The 20,790-nt window shown below is 43.1% G+C and overlaps 1 protein-coding gene across 2 annotated transcripts in view; it reads left to right on the top strand.

Moving 5' to 3' along the window:
* Positions 1–481: 481 nt before the first annotated feature.
* The window catches only part of XPO6 (exportin 6), a 109,272-nt gene continuing 88,963 nt past the window's right edge, over positions 482–20,790 (top strand). Inside the window, exon 1 of one of the 2 annotated variants that reach the window (XM_043914582.1) lies at positions 482–1,134. In XM_043914582.1, the coding sequence (XP_043770517.1) occupies positions 1,132–1,134 (3 nt within the window). In that variant the 5' untranslated portion in view covers positions 482–1,131. The remainder of the gene's footprint in view (positions 1,135–20,790) is intronic. The other variant, XM_043914581.1, reaches the window with a different exon arrangement.

Genomic DNA, 20,790 nt, shown 5'->3' with positions numbered 1-20,790 from the left:
ATAACACTCACAACACGCCTCGTTTCTTACAATTAATTTATTCACTTGCTTGCTACTTGCTGCTTATGTGCCTCCTTGAGGGCAGGGACTAGAGCGGTCTTGTTACTGTATTAGTCCTGGCATCCACAGCTGAGCCTGGTCCACAGCGGCTAAAATGTCTGTGGGCTGAATGGCTGTAAATTCCACAAGGGCAGAGGCTGCGTGCCACCGCCTTCTAGCCGGGTGCTGGGCAAATAGATGGTGCTCCATGAAGATGGGTGGAATGAATGAGCTCAGGAAATGAAAGAGAAACCGCCCCTTTACCAAGATGGCAGGCCAGTTCCCTTTACCAACATGGCCGCTTGCCCGCGTGGACCAGCGGAGGGCGGCGGGCGTGGGGCGGGGCCGGGAGGGGGCGGGGCCAGAGGGAGCCGTCAGGTGCGGCCCCGCCCCGCGCCCCCCAGCCCCCGCCTGCTCGATTCCGGATTGGTCCGGTTCCAGCGCCGCAGCCCGGCGGCCGCGCCGTGGGGCCGCGCCGAGCGCTCGCCACTTCCGGCGCGTTGGGGCTGTTGGTCGGGGGCGGCCGCGCGGCGCGAGCGGGCTGCTCCGGGGCGGGCGCGCGCAGGGATGCTCCGGGGGGCGGCGGCAGCGGCTGTGTGGGCTGAGGCGGCAAGGATAACGTGGGCTCCCGGGCCTTTCCCCTGAGTCGGCCGCTCGGACTGCGCCGCCCAGGCCCCTTCAGCCTCCGCCCCTTCAGCCTCCGGGCCGGGCCCGCCGCAGCTTCTGAACGCGGGGGCCGGGGAGCCCCTGCCTGGGCCCGGAGCCTCCCCTCGGGGGTCGGGCCCGGGCGGGGGGCCCCGAGCCGCTGCCCTCCTCGTCGGCCCTCCGAGCCCCATTTCCTGCTTTTTTCAGTTTCTTTGGGGAGGGGCGGGTGGGTCTGGATGAATTGTTCCGGGGGTCCCCGATGAGGCGGGCCGGGGGGCCACGCTCTTTTTAGAGGGTCCCCGCGAGGCTCGGGGGTGGGGAAGCGGTTGTCTTTGCATGGGCGGGGGACTTCCCGAGCCTGCCGGGACCATGACCTGAACTGTGCGAGCCGGACGTGTCCGAAGCCCGAGAGCCAGCTCACCTGAGCCGCCCCCTCCCCCGGCCAGCATGGTAAGTGGGGTCCGAGCCCCTTCCTTTCCGGGTGCCAGGTCTGAGCGGTGGGAGCGGGCCCGGGACTGCTGAGCCATCGCTTCTCCCTGGGGCGGGGAGAGGCTCGTGCCGAGTCCGGCAGTGACACATGCGTGCAGGGTTTGCAGCCCGGCTCTGAGCTCCCATCCCCCCCCCCCCCAACCCTCCCCTCCACCCCGCCTCCCGCCCCAGGGATGGTTCAGGACTGGGAGGGACCTGGACGCGGAGCAGACACAATCCTTGCATCTGTTGTTTGCCTCTGGTACGTTGTAGGTCATCACGACAGTAGCTAACAATTCTGTGCTAAGTGATTGACATGTGTTATTAGTACACCAGCCCTGTGTTCTGAAGGAGGGAGATTGAGGCACAGAGCAACTAAAATATCCAGCTCAGGGTCACTCTTAAGTGACAGTGGAAAGGTTTGAACCTAGTTTGATTTCAGAGCTCCTAATGGAACACACTTGACAGAGCTGGAGTGGATCTTGTTTTAGCCGGTTCAGTCGTGTCCGACTTTTTGCGACTTCATGGACTGCAGCCTGTCAAGTTCCTCTATCCATGAGATTGTCCAGGCAAGAATACTGGAGTGGATTGCCATCTTGGTATATGCTTATATACAGGGCAGCTGAGAGGGTTTGTGGTTTGCAAAGGTCTCTTACCTAGATCGTAGCAAAGTCAGGAACTCTGTTGACACTCACCCTGCCTGTCTTTCTACTACATGCTCTGACCTTTGCCCTGGAGTGCCTGGAGATCTCTTCATCTTTCCAGATCTGGTTCAGAAGCCACCTCTTCTGAGGATGACATTCCACATTTTCCAGGCCCAAAGGCACTCTCAGTACTCCCTGAGATTTGTGCACATCTGTTTTTAAGCATTTGTCTTGTTGGAGTATTTCTGAGCGTAGACGTCCATTGCAGTGGACTCAGTTCCCTCAAAGGTGAAGTTGTCAAAACTTTTATCTTCCCTGGCTCTTGGTACACAGTAGGCCCACTGAAAGGTGGTTGATCGTCAAGTCTGTGTTTGAGCACCTCCAGTTACAGGGTGCCCATTTTATCTGTCACTCTGGGAGTTTAGTAGAGAAAAGGAGGCCATGACGTCCGCTGTGGTAATAGATCTTCAGGCCAGTGTGGTTTTCTGAACATTGGAGTGTCCTGTGGGTGATGTGTTAGGTCTGGGGCAGAGAAAGGAGACCTAAGCTGTAGCCCTTCATGGGGCTTATAACCAGTCAGATAAAATGCACCATTAATGCCAGGCAGCACTGTATAGTATTGCCTAATATACCATGTGTAGGTAGGATGGATAGTGGCAGGTCAGTTAAGTTTTATGAATCCCAGTGTCCTCAGCTGTAGAATGTGGAGACAGGAATTCTCTAATGAACAAAGGTATGAGGTGTAACATTGAGTGAATGATGAAAGTAGTTCAGTGGTCCTTCATTGATTCTTTCAGTGAATTAAAAAAATGGTGGTAAAATATAGGTAACATGAAATTTCCCATTTTAAGCATTTTTCTTTTTCTTTTCTTTATCTTATATGCACGAGTTTAGTTGTTCCATAGCATGTGGGGTCTTCCCGGACCAGGTATGGAACCAGTGTCTCCTGCACTGGCAGGTGGATTCTTTACCACTGAGCCACCAGGGAAGCTCCATTTTAATCATCCTTAAGGGTACAGCCCAGTCACATTAAGTACATTCACATTGTGTCCATCCCCAGAATTATTTTCATCTTGTAAAACTGAAACCATACCCATTAAACAAAAACTCCCATTCCCTTCTTCTCTGTCCCCTAGTGACCACTCTTCTACTTGTCTCTCTGAATTTAGCTACTGTGTAAGCCCTCATATAAATGGAATCATACAGTTTTTGTTTTTTTTTGTGACAGGCTTATTTCAGTTAGCATAATGTCTGCAAGGTTCATCTGTGTTGTAGCATCTGTCAGGATTTCCTTCCTTTTAAAGACTGAATAATATTCCATTGTGTGTGTTGCCCACATTTTGTTTATCCGTTTATCTATTGATGGACACTTGGGTGTCTTCCACCTTTTGGCTGTTATCGTGAAAAATGCTGATATGCATTTATATGTATGCATCTTTTAATAAATTTAAGTTGCCACTGTGTGTGAGGCTCTAGTGAATGTCAGATAAGACAGACAGGTACCTTCTCTCAGGTAGCTGACAACATTGCTTTAGAACATTTGGGCAGAATTTTACTGTTTATCGACTTAGCTGGCCAAGCACCCTTGTATTCAGGTTTCATTTTAATTGGCAGTCAGGAGAGCGTTATGAAAATAACCACCTTTGAGCAATTAATTGTAAAGTAGTTGACTTCATGATCACCATTTACAATTTTTTTCTGAGATAAGTTTTGAGTCAAGTTTTTTGTAACCTTCCCCTCACTTATTTTGGCACACAGTGGGTGACCACAGCGGATGTAAGGCCAGTAGGCCTGTCAGATCATGTCCTCTTCGCAGCACTGACACCCGGGGTCCGTCTCCTTAGGTGTCCCAGGTTCGGGGGTGTGGCTGGGGCAGGCCTTGCCCCCGACTGCAAGGAAGCTCTTGCTGGGTTTGTGTCTCCCTGGAGGGGAGGGATCACAGTTCTCTGTTTGTTCCAGAAACTCTTTCCATTTCGTACTGACTTAACATTTTTGCTTTAAAGAGCCTTGAAAGAGTTGGCAAATAAGTTGGGGCCTTTGTAATATCTTCTTTTTAAAATTTCAGTTCCCTAATAAGATGAAAATGGTATAATAGGATAGAACTACCATTGATTAAGTATCTACACTAAGCTAGCTGTGTTTCATTTATTTGTTTCCTCTCAGTCATTCAGTATCAGTTACGCACACCAGCCCTGCTAGGTTGGTTACCATGTTGCCTGCCGTTACTACCAGAGGAGGAGGTGAAGACATCTGGTGTAGGATACCTGTTTAACAAGAGGGGGAGCTGGCATTTGGGCTCAGGCTGCCCTTCTCTAAAGCTTCTCCTCCTTGAGGTACAGATGCTGCCTCACATGGAAGATGGTTGGGAATGTCATCCAGTTATGTTTTATTTGGTTCTGAGATAGTGATGTGGGCAAGGGACCATGGGAATTTCCTTTAAAGTCTCCCTCTAGGAAGACGAGTTTTGACCTGCAAATTTAGGACTAGTGAAAGATTTGTAGGTTCAGCACGGAATACCTAGAACAGTGAGACTGTAACTACCTTTGATGAAATCATCATTTTTGGGTTGAATTCCCATGAGTTCTCAAGTGATGTAACATCTCAGAGGTTCCCACCACTTCTCTGAAAAGTTCTTACTTAATGTCAAATTCGCTTATTATGGAAATTTTGTGCAAAATTGAACCCTTGCTTAAACTAGTGGGTTTTTTTTTTTTTAGTTGCCTGGAAGATTGCTTTGGTTACTAAGCCTTCTCATTTTTTAATGTCCTCTTCCGTGAACAGTCCCTGTAGTGGAGGGAAAATCAAACCTTAAATTTGGCTCCTCACTTCGTGTGCCTTCCATTAGTTCAGCAACTGTATTGCATTGTGCACTGCAGGACTGGAGGCGTGAAGAAGCTGTGGTGGTGGAGGGAGACCACAGGGCAAGGTTCAGCGGTGCTCACGTTCTCAGTGGCAGTCATGGCCCAGAGGTTTCTTGGGAGACCGGTTAACTATCCAGAAATAACTTGAACAGCTTTTGAAAAAATGAGGAGATGGTATGGTTCAAATGATAAAATGACCTGCTAAACAGACCCCCAAAACACTACTAACGTGGTGTCAAGAAGTTATTCTGTACAACAGGCCAGAGCTTTGTAATGCCTCAGTTTATTCATCTGTTTATTGACTTCCTGCATCAAGCTTAAAATCCTAGGATCTGTGGATACATTATCATCATGAAAGAGTTTCTATGAAAGAAAGTGAAAGCTGCTCAGTCATGTCCAACTCTGTGACCCCATGAATTGCAGCCTGCCAGGCTTCTGGAGGTCCATGGAATTCTCCAGGCCAGAATACTGGAGTGGGTAGCCATTCCCTTCTCCAGGGGATCTTCCCAACCCGGGGATTGAACCCGGGTCTCCTGCATTGCAGGTGGATTCTTTCCCGCCTGAGCTACCAGGGAAGCCCCAGAATACTAGAGTAGCCATTCTCTTCCTCAATGATCTTCCAGACCCAGGGATCAAACCCAGGTCTCCTGCATAGCAGGCAGATACTTTACTATCTGAGCCTTTCAAACAATGCCAGGAGGCAGAGACTATTTTTAGTTCCCATTTTATAGATGAGAACATTCAAGGCCCAGAATGGTTAGGCAGCTTCTCAAGGTCACACTACAACCAGGTGATAGAACTGGCATTCAGAGCCTGGCAGCCTGGTCCAAGAGTCAGTGTTCTCAACTGCTACACTTTTACCCCAGCAAGGGTTATATTGCCCCTGACCTCTGGGAGTCAGTTTGGTGAGGAAATGGGACATATATTCTGGTAATTATGAGAGGCTGTGTGATAAGGTTTAGCATAGTAGAAGAATAGGGCTTCCCTGGTGGCTCAGATGGTAGAAAATCTGCCTGTGATGCAGGAGACCCGGGTTCGATCCCTGGGTTGGTAAGATGCCCTGGAAAAGGGAGTGGCAACCCACTCCAATATTCTTGCCTACAGTCCATGGGGTTGCAAAGAGTTGGACATGACTGATTGACTGACATGTAGTAGAAGAATTCATTGGTATAGAGGTAGCACACCTGAGGGAGGTTAGCGGAGCAGAGGGGCCGGGGAAGAGTTCCCAGGAGAAATATTTGAATCGTGAAGGATTCAGAAGAGTTGGACAAGGGAAAAAAGGGCCTTCTAATTGAAAATTTGCAGACAGTTACAAAGATTAGATATAGATCAATAAAGATAATAGAAAATAAGGGTGGAAGTGAAGGAAGGAATTAACATTTGTTGAGGGCTCAGGACTTTGTAGAGCTCAGTAGTTGTGGTGCATGGGCTTAGTAGGGGCTCTGTGTGCACGTATGGACACGGTACACAAACATGCTATTTTTTCTCATCGTGAATACCTTTACTGCTACCTTCCTGGCCAGCTGCTGCTCCATTTCCTTGTTCCTCTGCAGCAGAACTCCAGGAAAGAGTGATCTTTAATTCCTCACCTTCCTTCCATTCTCTCTTAAGCTCACTTGTCAAGGTCATGCCCCACAGTTGTTGAACATAGAGGTTAGTCCTCATCTTACTCAATCTGCCAGTAGCATTGGACACGTTGAATACTCCCTTCTCTGTTAAGTCTTTCTTCACCTGGCCTCCTGGACGCTAAAATGTGCTTTTGGTTCTCCCCCATTTTACTGGATATTTCTTCCTCATCCCGCTATCTTTGAACAGGTGGAGTGCTCTAAGCCTCAGGCCCAGTGAGCTCCCAGGCTGGACCTGTCTCCTCAGTTGCATTTCTCACATACACAGCTGCCTACTTGACAGGCAAGCTTGTTTGTCAGGCGTAGCAAATGTAACCTGTCTAAAACTCCACTCCCAATCTTTGCCTTAATTCCTTTCCACCCACAGGCCTTCTCTGTCTCAGTTGGGGGCAGCTCCATCCGTTTAATTGCTTGTGCCAAAAACTTGGAGTCATCCTTGACCTTTCTTTCGCTTCTGTCCCACATCTGGTCCATATCAGGAAGGCTGATTGTTTTCTACCTTTGAAATGTAGCCAGGATTTTCACTCCATGTTCCCTCTGCCGCTGTCTCTCTAGTTTAGGCCTTCAGCATCTCTTGCCTGCAGTGCTGCAGTTGCCTCCTAACTGTTCTCTTAGCTTCTGACCTTGCGCCTTTATAGACTGTTTCAACGCAGTAGCCTCAGTGGTCCTTTGAAAAATCTAAGGCACCTGATATCTTTGTTCTGTTGCCTTGGCGCCTCAGCTCACTTAGAGTGAAGGCCATGGTGGCCCACGTGCACCTCCGTGGTCTCCTGTGCCCTCCATATTCTGGCCGTGATTATTCTCTGAACCCGTCTCCTGCTCTTCCCCGCTTGGCTCATTCCATTCAACTACCCTGGCCTCCTTCCTGTCGCTGAGATTCTCCAGATGTGTGCCTGCCCATCGGTTGTCTCTCCTTGGGCTGTACTTTCCCCTGGATATTACAGGAGCATGTGAACTTCCTCAAGCCTGCTCAAGAGGCCAGTCCTTCCCAGTGAGGCCAGTCCTTATTGAGAACTGTGATCCCATCTCAGAACTCCCATTCCTTCACTTCTTTTTGTAGTATGTACACTTTTAAACATTTTACAAACTTAATGTTATTTATGAAGTCTATTTTTTGTTACCTCTCTGCCAAAATACTAACTTCCTATAGCTTTGCTCTGTTCACTGATGTATCCTAGGAGTATAGAACAATTCCTGCTGTAGTGATGGTGGTGGGTTATTCGCAAAGTCGTGTCCGACTCTGCTACCCTGTGGACTGTAGCCTGCCAGGCTCTTCTGTCCGTGGAATTCTCCAGGCAAGAATGCTGAAGTGGGTTGCCATTTCCTTCTCCAGGGGCTCTTCCTGACCCAGGAATCAAACCTGGGTCTCCTGCATTGCAGGCAGATTCTTTACTAACTGAGCTATGAGGGAAACCCTAGACAGTTATGTTGTAGTTAGGAATGCTGTGGCAGTCTTGTGTGTTCAGGGTTTTTAGAGGAGAGTGAAGAGAACTTGCAGAGAGGGGGCACTTCAGAAGAGAAGGGTGTAACTGAACGTGTAGTGTTAAGATAGCGTCTATAATAGACTAGTTTGGCAGTGGTGGAGATTTTTGTGAAGAAGCAGTTAGAAAGCTTACAAAAGCAGTTAAAAGCTGGGTAAAGGAGTTTGGCTTTGTTTTTTTGGTTAAGTTTTTCCTTGAAGGAACATTGATTCATCTGCTGTGTGTAGGTTAGATTGGTGTAGGAAACCAGATAGAACACCTATGTGGATATGACAAAGGCTTGGATTTAGATTTGGAGTTAGGAGTGGAGAGGAAGATTGACCAAGAGAGTCATCACTTAAAACGGACGGACTCCAGATGCAAGGGACGAAGAAAAGGGAGGAGCTCAAAAAAAAAAAAAGGGAGGAGCTCAAGCTGTTTTTGGAAGCCTCTAAACTGGCGATTGGGAATGGTGGGAAATTTTTAATTAATTGGTGATTGGATTTGGTATGGATGAAAGCGATGATAGGTGAACTGATAGGAAGATGACAGGAGATAGGCCATGTGCTGGTAAAATAAGGGGTTTGGCTCTGTCTGTAGATAGAGAGTCATTGCTGTGTCGAGATGAAGGTAATTGTCTTTGGACAGGACAAGGATTGTGACGATTGTAGGTGGTTGGGTTGTCAATGTAAGTGTCCTGTGCAGTGACAAGGGAGATGTAACTGCACAGGCTTGGGTGAAGAGGGATGGAATTCTTGAATGTGTAGCTGTTACTTATTGCTTCTTTTTCCTCCTCCCTTTTTCTCTCCACCAGTGGTTTGTTCTGCAACCCACTGCAGACTGATTTGTCTTCACTACTTTTCAAGACCACCAGTGACCACTGTATACAGTCATCCCTTGGTATCCATGGGAGTTGGTTCCCGGAGCCCCTGAGTATACCTAAATCCACGGATTCTCAATTGATGTAGTACAGTGAATACATAAATAGCCTCTTTTCAGTTCTTATGCCTTCTTTTGGCTGTTGGCAACCACTGGTCCCTTCCGGCCTCCTGCCTGCCCTCCCCCACCCCCTGCCCCAAAACACTTTTTCTTGGTTCCCTTGGCTTCTGTGATATAACTCTTGTTTCAGTCTCCCTTGATCTTCTTTCTTATGACTTCAGCTATGACCTGTGAACCAGTGAGAACTCAGTCACCCTCTCTTGCCTTGGATATCCACTGGATTGTCCTGTAGACATCAAATTAAATGTGTCTTAACCAAACCCATTGTCTTCCATTTAGGTTAGTGCCTCCTCCCCTGTACCCTAATTCTCTTAGTGATCTTGTTCACCGGACACTCCAGTGATAAGGCTGAGTCATCTTTAACTTCCTCTTTGCCTTCAGTCCCCGACTTATGGACCTGTTGATGCTGTAGCTAACTTATGTCTGACTTCAGCCTTACCCTCTGTTCCCTCTGCCTTGGTGAGGCTACTGTCATCTCTTGCTTTTGTAGTTGGTGTCTTCATAGCTTCCAGATTCTTCCTCCACCAGTCCATCTTTCCATGTTCCTGCCAGAGCTACCTCATGGACCTCAGATGTGGTCACGTCACTTGACCCCAAAGTGTTCTGAACGGAGGGTCCCCATTGTTGTCAAAGACCAAGTTTTTATCGCGACAGAGTAGTGGAAAGCACATGGACCCTGGATTTTCACAATTTCTCTTTTAATCCTCTCAGTAAGGATGAAGATGATACATTAAACGCTTATTGTGGTTTGTTCGGAATATCTTTTAAAGACTTCTCAAATTATGTCTTGTTCTGTAGCCTCTGCAAGCCAGTTGTCATTCCCAGAACACCAAGTACACTTTGCTATGTCTCTGCCTTTGTTCAGTGCTGTTCCCTCTGCCCGAACATCCTTTTCTTCTTTTTGAGACCTTACCTAACATGAACATGACCCCCTTGAGGCTTTCCAGCCACTAGTTTAACATTTATCATCTTTGATTATAGTTTTTTTTTTTACTTCTATTATTTTGGTTTATTTTTTTTTTATTGTATAAGAATTACAAGACTATATTCTTGTGAAAGTGAAGTGAAAGAAAGTGAAGTAGCTCAGTTGTGTCCAACTGTTTGCAACCCCATGGACTGTAGCCCACCAGGCTCCTCCGTCCACGGGATTCTCCAGGCAAGAATACTGGGGTGGGTTGCCATTTAAGTGTCAAATAATTCAGAAGTTTGAAGAGCAAAATGGGAACTTCCTTCATCCTTTCCCCTGACTTTCTCTCCCTTCCTCCCCCTCCAAGCCTGGGGGTGGGGAGGATTGATTCCTTCTCTTTATGATCCCATAGCAGAATGAGTCTCACTCTTTACATTTCCAGTGCCCAGTAAGCATTCAGCAGATATTTAGGTAATTGAAGAAGTTAGGTGTGATGGGCCTTCCCTGGCAGTCCAGTGATTAGGACTCTGCTTGGCTTCAACCCCTGGCTGGGGAGCTGAGATCCCACAAGCTGTGTGGTGGAGCCACTCCCCGCCCAAAACAAAATAAAAAAAAAAGGTGTAAAAACAACAAATTCCAGAAGGTCAGTGTAGGCCCTTGAGGTTAGTAGTTGATAGTAGCAGCATTCAAAGAGCGTAGTAAGATTGAAATAGAGTATAATTTTTCCAAAAACCATGTAGCCAGCAAGCTCAGGTAATTTTTTGGGCAGGTAGAGGTGAGGAGCAGGTGAGCAAGAGGAGTTGTCAGAACAAATGCTGTGCAGATGGTACACTTCCTGTGAGTCCCCAAAACTGATTGCTCCTGGGAGAACTGCTGGGGGACAGGTGGGAGTGGGGGTGGGGTGAGGTGAGGTGAGGGCTGTGGATAGTGACTGAGGAAACCCACAAGGCAGAGAGAAATGAGGGAGGTGAGGAAGGCTGATGGGAAGGGAAGGAAGCTGGGGGCTGAAGGGAGAAAAAGGTCTGTGCGTGTTTCGTAATTACACTTCGTGCTAGCTTTGTTTAGGGCCCTCGTATACTCAGACAGTACCTCATTTTGTCTCTTACAGGTGTCCTGCAAGGTAAGTATGATTGTTTGTTCCCATTTTACAGTTGAGGAAGATGAGGACCCTGAGGCTCAGGGAGGGTAATGTAAGTACTCAGCTTGTCCAAAGTTACATAGCAAGTTGATAGAGATGGGCTGTAGACCCAAAATTCTAAATGCACAGCCTATGTTCTTTCTGTAGCACTAGGTTTCTTCTTAAGCCTATGCATGTTTACACAGGCATATTTACTTGAAATGTAGCCCAAGTGGGTATGTTGTCCCAGGAAAAACAGTACATATAATGATAATAACCTTAAAACTTGCATAATTTATCTCTTATAATAGAAAGGGCAGTATGGGAAAAGTTTGCTGATAACAAATGAGAGAAAAGATATTTCTGCTTATGCTCTAATGTGATAGAATAGAGGAAATGTGACTCCTGAGGGCAACCTGGTAACTGGAGCACGTTACAGAACAACGTGAAGGAAAGTTCTTTGACTTCTTTATGTGTTTCAGTTCACTTAAGCCAATTAGGCTTAGCATATGCAGTGGTTCATTTAGATCAGAGCAGCCTGCTACTCTAAAATGAAGGTTATAATGAAAAAGATCTTTGGTCTCAGACTCTCTGGAAAGGTAAAGGTATTTTATGAGTTAAATGCAGTTGAGGTGTAGAGGGGAATCATTGGTTCTTCTTTCTCTCTGCCCTGTGAGGACATGCAGGCAAGAATACTGGTGTGGGTTGCCATGCCCTCCTCCAGGGGATCTTCCCGATCCAGGGATCAAGCCTGTGTTTATGTCTCCTGCATTGGCAGGTGGCTTTTTTACCAGTAGCCCCACCACCTGGGAAGCCCTCATTGGTTTTTAAATTGGCTAATAATCAGACTTGGGATAGGTCTCTTTTTTTTCTTTTCTTTTTTTTTTTTAAGAGTAACAACTGGGTAATTTTTATAAAAATTATGTATGCTCATTCAAAATCAAGCAGTATCAAAAGGTATAAAGAACATGGCAAAAAAAGACATCCTCTAAATCCTCCTACCCTGAACTGATTAATAGTCCATATATCTTTGTTTCTATTTGTCTATAAGATAAGGAGGATAGATGCCTAAAATAAGTACTTTTATTAAAAAAATGATCATGCTGATTTTGGGGGTCCTGCTTGTTTTAAAATAAAAATTATTTTACTATCATTTGCATTTAAAAAAGTACATTTTTTGCAATATGTATATACTCACAGGAAGTTGCAAAATGAGTACAAGGCTTTCGATTGTACCCTTCACCCGGATTCCCCCAGTGGTGACATTTTACATAGCTGTGTGCAATATTAAAACTAGGAAATTGACATTAGTACATGTCAATTATTGACTAGACTATAGACTTATTTCCTTTTTCACCATTTTTTAACCTATATCTACGTGTATGTGTGTGGTTCTGTGCAATTTATTCCATGTATTGATTCATGTAACTAACCACCACGGTCAAGGTACAGAGCGTTCCATCACCACTGAAGGTCTGACTCATTCCTAATATTTTTCCCCCCTGATACCCTTTGCAGCATTCCTCCTTGTCTCCTGGCAACCAGCATACTATCTGTTCTCCATCTCTGTAGTTTTGTCATTTTGAGAGTGTTGCGAATGTAATCTGCAGGCTGTAACCTTTTGGTATTGATTTTTTTTTTTTCACTGAGCACAGTGCTCTTAAGGTCTCTCCATTTCATTTCTGTTTAATAGCAGAAAAAGAAACAAATTAAACTGAAAAATGATTTGTTAATTTCAAACATATCTTTGCTTCAATAATTATTAGCTCTTGATAAATTTCAGTAGGTTAAGGAAAAAAGGTTATGGAAGTGGAAAACATTTCTATGTAATGGAAAACATTACAAAGATGGCATTTTTCATAAATATATTCCATGTTTCAGTTCTAGGCAGCATCAGTGAACTTCATAATAGGAAAAATAAGAAGATGTGTAGTTGTTCCACTTTTCCTTCTTTACTCTTGTTATTTTACTTTATCAGTGTCTTTAGAGCATTTATAGCCTGTTCTATAACCATAACACCATCAGTGTTTAGTCTTAGTTTTATGTTTTAAAGAATCCAAATGTCCCCCGACTAGTTCTTTTAACTATGATCTTTCCATGTCTGAAGTTTTTGATTCATTTCCCTGTAAGCTAGATTTTATTGTCACTGTTAAGAAATAGTGCCTTATTTGGTGATTTGAAGATGTCTCTCTGCCTTTATATATGAATGACATCTTGGCTGGGTATAAAATTCTTGGAATGCACTCTTTCCCTTAGATCTTGCAGCCATTGTTCCACCATCTGGGATTGGGTGTTTTCTTGAACCTTTTAATCTATTTAACATTGATGAGCTGATATATAATGTGTGTGTATACACACATACATATATATATATATATATATATATATATACACACACACACATATATATATACACTTTTTTTCCAAAAGAGTTTATGGTTGCTCTGTTCCCTGAATTACTCATTTTGAAAGTGTCTGTTATCCTTATCCATAAATGACAGCTTGGCTGGGTATAATATTCATGGGTCATACATTTTTTTTTAAGAATTCTTTGGATATTTCTCCATTGTTTCCTTCCATTGAAGGTTCAGTTCAGTCCAGTTCAGCTGCTCAGTCGTGTCTGACTCTGCGACCCCATGGACTGCAGCACGCCAGGCCTCCCTGTCCATCACCAACTCCAAGAGCTTACTCAGACTCATGTCCATTGAGTTGGTGATGCCATCCAAGCATCTCATCCTCTGTCATCCGCTTCTCCTCCTGCCCTCAATCTTTCCCAGCATCAGGGTCTTTTCAAATGAGTCAGCTCTTCACATCGGGTGGCCAAAATATTGGAGTTTCAGCTTCAGCATCAGTCCTTCCAATGAATATTCAGGACTGATTCCCTTTAGGATGGACTGGTTGGATCTCCTTGCAGTCCAAGGGCCTCTCAAGAGTCTTCTCCAACACCACAGTTCAAAAGCATCAATTCTTTGGTGCTCAGCTTTCTTTATAGTCCAACTCTCACATGATACATGACTACTGGAAAAAACCATAGCCTTGACTAGATGGACCTTTGTTGGCAAAGTAATGTCTCTGCTTTTTAATATGCTGTCTAGTTTGATCATAACTTTCCTTCCAAGGAGTAAGCGTCTTTTTATTTCATGGCTGCAGTCACTATCTGCAGTGATTTTGGAGCCTAAAAGAATAAAGTCAGCCACTGTTTCCCCATCTATTTGCCATGAAGTGATGGGGCTGGATGCCATGATCTTAGTTTTCTGAATGTTGAGCTTTAAGCCAACTTTTTCACTCTTCTCTTAAACTTTCATCAAGAGGCTCTTTAGTTCTTCACTTTCTGCTATAAGGGTGGTGTCATCTGTATATCTGAGATTATTGATATTTCTCCTGGCAATCTTGATTCCAGCTTGTGCTTCATCCAGCCCAGCATTTCTCATGATGTACTCTGCATATGAGTTAAATAAGCAGGGAACAGTATATAGCCTTGACGTACTCCTTTTCCTATTTGGAGCCAGTCTGTTGTTCCATGTCCAGTTCTAACTGTTGCTTCCTGACCGGCATACAGATTTCTCTAGAGGCAGGTCAGGTGGTCTGGTATTCCCATCTCTTTCAGAATTTTCCACAGTTTATAGTGATCCACACAGTCAGAGGCTTTGGCATTTGCCATTGAAGGTGGTTGTGTGGGAAAGCCTGTTAATCCTGATTCATTTAATGTCCCTCTCCCTTTACCTCAGTGGGAGAGAACTTGCCTTTCTTGCATGGTCGCTGGAAGAAATCTGTATTACTAAAGTTCGGTAACTCAATTAGGTTATCTCTAGTGTGGATTACTGGGAACATGGTATGCTTACTTTTATGTTTATACCTAGTTTCCTAATGTTGGATACTTTAGATTTCTAGTGTGTTTTGCATCAGAACTACAGGAAACACGTTAAATGTATCTTTATCCATTTTGTGAGATTATCGGATAAGTTTCTAGAACTGGAATTGTGGGGCAAACAGTACATTTAAAAATTCTGGTATTTAGTGCTTTTTCTACAAAACAATTGTATCAGTTTATATTATCACTAGTGGGATTGTGGCTGACACCAACAAAACTTTTTAATGTGAAAGATGAAAATGGCACTTCAGGAATTACATGTTATGTTTGGTTATGAGCGAAGGGAACATCTTTGGATGTTTTATTTCCATGTGTTTTTTTTCCCCTATGTCAGCTGACAATTCCTGATGTCTATACATTTTTCTGTTGGGTCAGCCAACAGTGTTTTGAAAAATGTAATTTGGCTGACTAGTTTCAGAATGTTGGTAAAATTAGGTTTGAAATAGCCTGCATATTTGGTTGATTAATCTCATGACACTAATTTTAGTTAGATTAAGAACACTATAATTTCCTGTATATTGATATTGTAGACTTGAATAAAATGATTGTCTTGGGATAGGACTGTATAATCTGGTAGTTTTGGTAATTTTCTGAACCATATTACATTTACCTTTTGCCTGATGATCTGTGTAGTTAAGTTGTGTATTCCTCCCCACTTGGTTTCAGGTTTATTTGTTATAATATAAGAACAGGTTTAATTGCAGGAAAGTGGTTCCATTGCCAGAAAGTTGCAGAACTCACCCTGGTGAATGATTTTTCTGGCAATTGTTTGTTGCTGGTCCTACCTATTAGTTTGGTGTATTAATTTAGAATGTTAAAGGAAATAAGAAGGAACTTCATAGGAGGGTTTATCAGTCACGCTTAGGGTTTCTCTCATTTTCTACTGAAATTCCTCTAATGGCAGAGAGCCTACACTTGCTTAAGAGAAGGCCCTGTCCTGGGGCTTTAGGTCAAAGTAGCTCTCTGCAAACCTGAAATTTCTTGCAAATCTTGAACTGTATGTTAAATCTTTATTTTTTAGAAGTCAATAGTATTATTTAGAAGTCAATATATATATTTTTTCTTCCTCTCTCCCTCTCCTTTTTTCTTACCTTTTCCTCCCTCCCTGATTTTACAAAGATCCAGGCATATATATATATATATATATATATATATATATATGTATTTTTTTTTAAGTCTTTATTGAACTTGTTACGACATTGCTTCTGTTTTCTGTTTTGTTTTTTTAGCCACAAGGCATGTGGCGTCTTAGCTCCCCAACCAGGGATGCAGCCTGTGTCTCCTGTACTGGACTCCAGGAGTCTTAACCCCTGGGCTGCCAGGAGAGTCCCAGGCACGTATGTTCCCTTTGAGGAGCACTGTGTCCACCAGCACATTTTTCTGTTGGGGTTCACTGATCCATGTCTCCAGAGCTCTGTGGATAGACATACGTATCTGAGGAGTGCTGAAAAATCGTATCATGGTGTATCTGTGTAGGAGACTCCTTAGGAAGGGAAAAAACTTGAAGACTTGAAAAGACCTCAGAAATATAAACCATCCCCCTTTACACCTTAGGAGTGAACAGATTGAAAGAGAACTTTAAGTAGACTGCTTTTATTGGCATACTCATAGACTCTTGATATGTGATACTTGTGTTTTTGGTTATTTGTCAGTAACTTTCAAAGCCTTTGATAAATCATTTGTTATTTTAGAGAAGTGTGACTTGCAGTGCCTTCAGATGTCTGGAACAAGTCTCTTGGCTGACATATAAGTGGGCCTGTCTGATTGCCTAGCTTAGTACAGTCTGGGGGTTCTTTACTCCTCAAGGTTATGACTTGAGAGTTATGAAAAATCTTCATTACTTTATGAAAGGTAATCCCCCAAAGAAATTCAACTGGTAGAACTGATGGTGCAAATGAAATGATCTGAGGAAGTTAAAAGTTCTTAGTATAGAGGAGTTATGGACAAAGTAGAGTACAGTGTTAAAATTTGGTGTCTTGGATCCACCACACTCTAGTTGTGGAAAGAAAGGAAGGCAATTCGTAATACTAGGTGAACGCTGGGCCATGGCAAACATTGCTGATTAGAGAAAGTTGAAAAGACAGTTAACTTGTGATGTTAGTCTGTTCACCAGGATGTGTTTAATTTGTAATTCTTTATGGAAATGCAAAGTCAGGAGTGGGAGGAAGCACTGTTGGTGAATTTGGGGGCTCACTTGCAACAGAGTTCCAAAATAGTTGCAAATCAGCTGGCCTGCAGCTATCGAATGTAAACATGGAAAACGGTGACTAGAAGTTATGTGTGTGTGTGTGTGTGCACTCAGTCGCTTTTTGTGACCCCTTAGACTGTAGCCCGCCAGGCTCCTTTGTTCATGGAATTTTATAGTCAAGAATACTGGAGTGGTTTGCCATTTCCTTCTCCAGGGGATCTTCCAGACCCAGGGATTGAATCTGTGTCTCTTGTGTCTCCTGCATTATTGGCAGGCAGATGCTTTACCACTAGCTACCTGGGAAGCCCTGACTAGAAGTCATAGAAGTTTTTAACTTTTGGAAGAGGAGATGTGTACGGCAGCAAGTGATTATAGTGCTGGGGAAGAAGTACAGAAATAGGCGGTGATGATGATGTCTCTGAAGGCAGCTACTCTTGGAAAGGCTACTGAGGAAAGGAGCTTTATTATTGTCTAGGAAATTATTCCTCTATACTCTGCATCCTGTTTTTAGATAAAGAAATTTAATTATTATTATTATTAGTATTTTTTTTTTAACCATGTCATGTGGCATGGGGCATCTTAGTTCCCCAGCCAGAGACAGAGTCTGTGTCCCTTGCAGTGGAAGCACGAAGTCTTAACCATTGGACTGCCAGGAAGTCCCTAATTTTTATTTTTTATTGAAGTGTAGTTGATTTATAATGTTGTGTTAGCTTCAGGTGTACATCAAAGTAATTCAGCTGTATATATGTGTATTATACATGTTAATATAAATTATATATATATTTTCAGATTCTTTTCCATTGTAGGTTATTACAAGGTACTGAATATAGTTTCCTGTGCTATGCAGTATGCCCTTGTTGCTTATTTTATAAATAGTAGTGTGTATCTGTTAATCCCAAATTTATCCTTCCTCCCTTTTCCTCTTTGACAACCATAAGTTTGTGTTCTATGTCCGTGAGTCTGTATTATAAATAAATTTATTTGTATCATTTTTTAGCTTCTTCATAAATGATATCATGGTATTTGTCTTTCTCTGTCTGGCTTGTTTTATGTAGTATGATGATCTCTGGGTGCATCCATGTTGCTGCAAGTGGCATCATTTCATTCTTTTTTAATGGCTGAATTGATGAGTATGGTGTGTCACTGGACATTTGTGTTGCTTCCATGTCTCGGTTATTTTAAGTAGTGCTGCTTTGAACATTGGGATGCATATATCTTTTCTAATTAGAGGGGTTTTTTGGGATATATGCCCCAGAGTAGGGTTGCTGGGTCATATGATAGTTCTATTTTTAGTATTTTTAAGGAACCTCCATACTGTTCTCTATAGTGGATGCACCAATTTACATTTCTCACCAACAGTGTAGGAGGGTTTCCTTTCTCCACATCCTCTCCAGCATTTATTAAATATAGACTTTTTGATGATGGCCCTTCTGACCAGAGTGAGGTGATACTGCATTGTTGTTTTGATTGCATTTAGAGAAAAAACAAATTAAGTGATCTATCATGGATTTATGTATTCAATTTAAGCATCTCATTTTGAGATATTTTAGACTTGCAGAGGAGTTGCAAAAATAGTACAGGGAGTTCCTGTATACTCTTCTTTCATAGGAATTTATTAAAGACAAAAACAAGAGTCACAGTAGCCCAGTCTTCCAAGATTTGTCGCCAATAGTTTAGCTCAGTTTCTGCACCTGCTTGCTTCTAGTACTGTTGGGCAGTTAAAGTTGGTACTGATGTGATCACAAAGTCTTCTCCACCATTTTTTGTTTGTTTGTTTTTGCTTATTTTTTCCTGATTATAAAAGATATTTTGAAATCTGTAGACTATTTGATAAGTATAAAATAGGCAAGAAATTACCGCCATCTGATTCAGCCTCTAATAACATTTTTCTTTCCTTCCAGTGTACTTTTCTATTTACTTTTAAAATATGGTTGAGATCACACCATAAATGTATTTTTTTCTTCTGCCTTTTCTACTTAATATAGTATAAGTAGTTTTCCCAGTCATTAAATACTTTGTAAATACTTACAGTGGCTCTATAATATCACATTGCATGGATTCTTTGATAGATTGTTCCATTTTTCACCATTGTAAATAATATGTGATTAATGTTTTGCTAAAAGCTTTTTCTGTGTTTCAGAAAATTGCCTTAGAATAGATTGCCAGAAGGGCCCAAAGGGTATGAAGGTTTTTTTTCTTTTTTTTAATAAATCTTTTATTTTAAAAGTGTGTCATTAGCCTTTTTCCAGAAAGCTTATACCAGTTTATTCTCCCACAAGCCATAGAAAAATACTCACCAGCATTGTGTAGCCTTCAGAAAAATTGTTGTAGAATTAGGTTTAAAAAATGGCTTTTCATTGTTCCTCAGTTTCCTTTTTTTCTTTGGTAGGGAAAGTTTTTACCAAGTTAGATTTTATTTTTGTTTATAGAAGACATCCCTTACGCTTACTTTACTTGCTATTTATCCTTTACTGTCATCTATTAGAAATGGTGCCTTAAGCATTTTTTCCTGTGGTCTTAAGTAGATTTTTATTATTATTTTTAATTGTGGTAAAGTACACATAACAGAAGGGCTTCCCCAGTGGCTCAGCAGTAAAGAATCTGCTTATAATGTGGGAGCCGCAGGAGACATGGATTTGATCCCTGGGTTGGGAAGATGCCCTGGAGGAGGGCATGGCAACCCACCCCAGTATTCTTGCCTGGAGAATCCCCATGGACAGAGGAGCCTGGTGGGCTACAGTCCATGGGTCTCAATGAGTCAGACACGACTGAAGTGAGTTAGCACGGCATGGTGCATGTAACAGAAAGTTGACCATTTTGAAGTGTACAGTTTAGTGGCATTAAAAGTACATTCACCGTGTTATGCAACTACCACCACTCCACTCTCTAGTTCTAGAGCTTTCTGTCTCTCCATTGGAAACCCTGAACCCAGGAATAGTCACTCCCCATTTCTCCCCCTTCCTAGCCCCTGACGACCGCAGAGCTGCTTTCTGTCTCTATAGCTGTGCTTATTCTGTTGTCTCATATATGTGGAGTCATATTCGACTTAAAAAATAGTCACAACCTAAAAGTTGAGACTTATGTTTTGTTTGGTGAAAACTTTTAGGACTTAAGGCTGAGAGAGACCATCTCAAGTAGTCCTGAGAGAACTGCTCCAAAGAGTGGAGGGGAGGAGTCAGGTTATATAGAAGTCTTAACAACAAAGGGCAGGTAGTCTGAACATCAAAAGATTACTACTAATTAGCAAAAACCAATGGACATGAATTTGAGCAAACTCTGGGAGATAGTGAAGGACAGGGAAGGACAGGGAAGCCTGGTGTGCTGCAGTCCATAGGATTGCAAAGAGTCACATATGACTTAGCGACTGAACAGCAAAGAAAATCTGATACCCCAAGTTAAGAAATTTAGCGATTTTTTTTTTCCTATGTATGGGAAGATGCAGGCGTCTGGGCTCACTGAAATCATTCCTTTCAAGTGTATCTAAACTCTCCTGGGGCCAGTATCCTGTGTTTTCACATTCTGAGCTCTCTTGAGCTCACGGAGGGAGTGGCTGCAGTCTGATGACTGTTAGATCACAGGTACTTCTCTCCTTCCTGAGTGCCCTGAAGGGCTGGAATCGCTGATGACTGTGACATCCTTGTTTATTGACATGGCAGGAAGTATTCCAATTCTCACAATATCTCAGTATCTTTTAAAGCAGAAAAAAAGATGAATTAGATTAAGAAAAATTCAAATTGAATCTATATATTAATATTAGAGTTTGAAAATTGACAGTCCATCTATTAAACAGTCTTAATTCAGCATATTTAGTTGGTCAAGATTTCCCATCCCTGGTTTATGATTGTTGGTGGTGACAGAGGGCGACAGGCCTTGTGGGGAGGAGGGAACCTAAAATAAGGACAAAGATAGAAAGAATATGGTGCTTGGAGAATGAAAGCCAGTGAAATGAAAGCACATTCCATGGCT

This window comes from Cervus elaphus, chromosome 10 (genome assembly GCF_910594005.1).
Source record: "Cervus elaphus chromosome 10, mCerEla1.1, whole genome shotgun sequence".
Lineage (NCBI taxonomy): Eukaryota > Metazoa > Chordata > Mammalia > Artiodactyla > Cervidae > Cervus > Cervus elaphus.
Note: the sequence above shows the minus strand (reverse complement) of the source record. Positions and strands in the feature narration are given on the sequence as shown.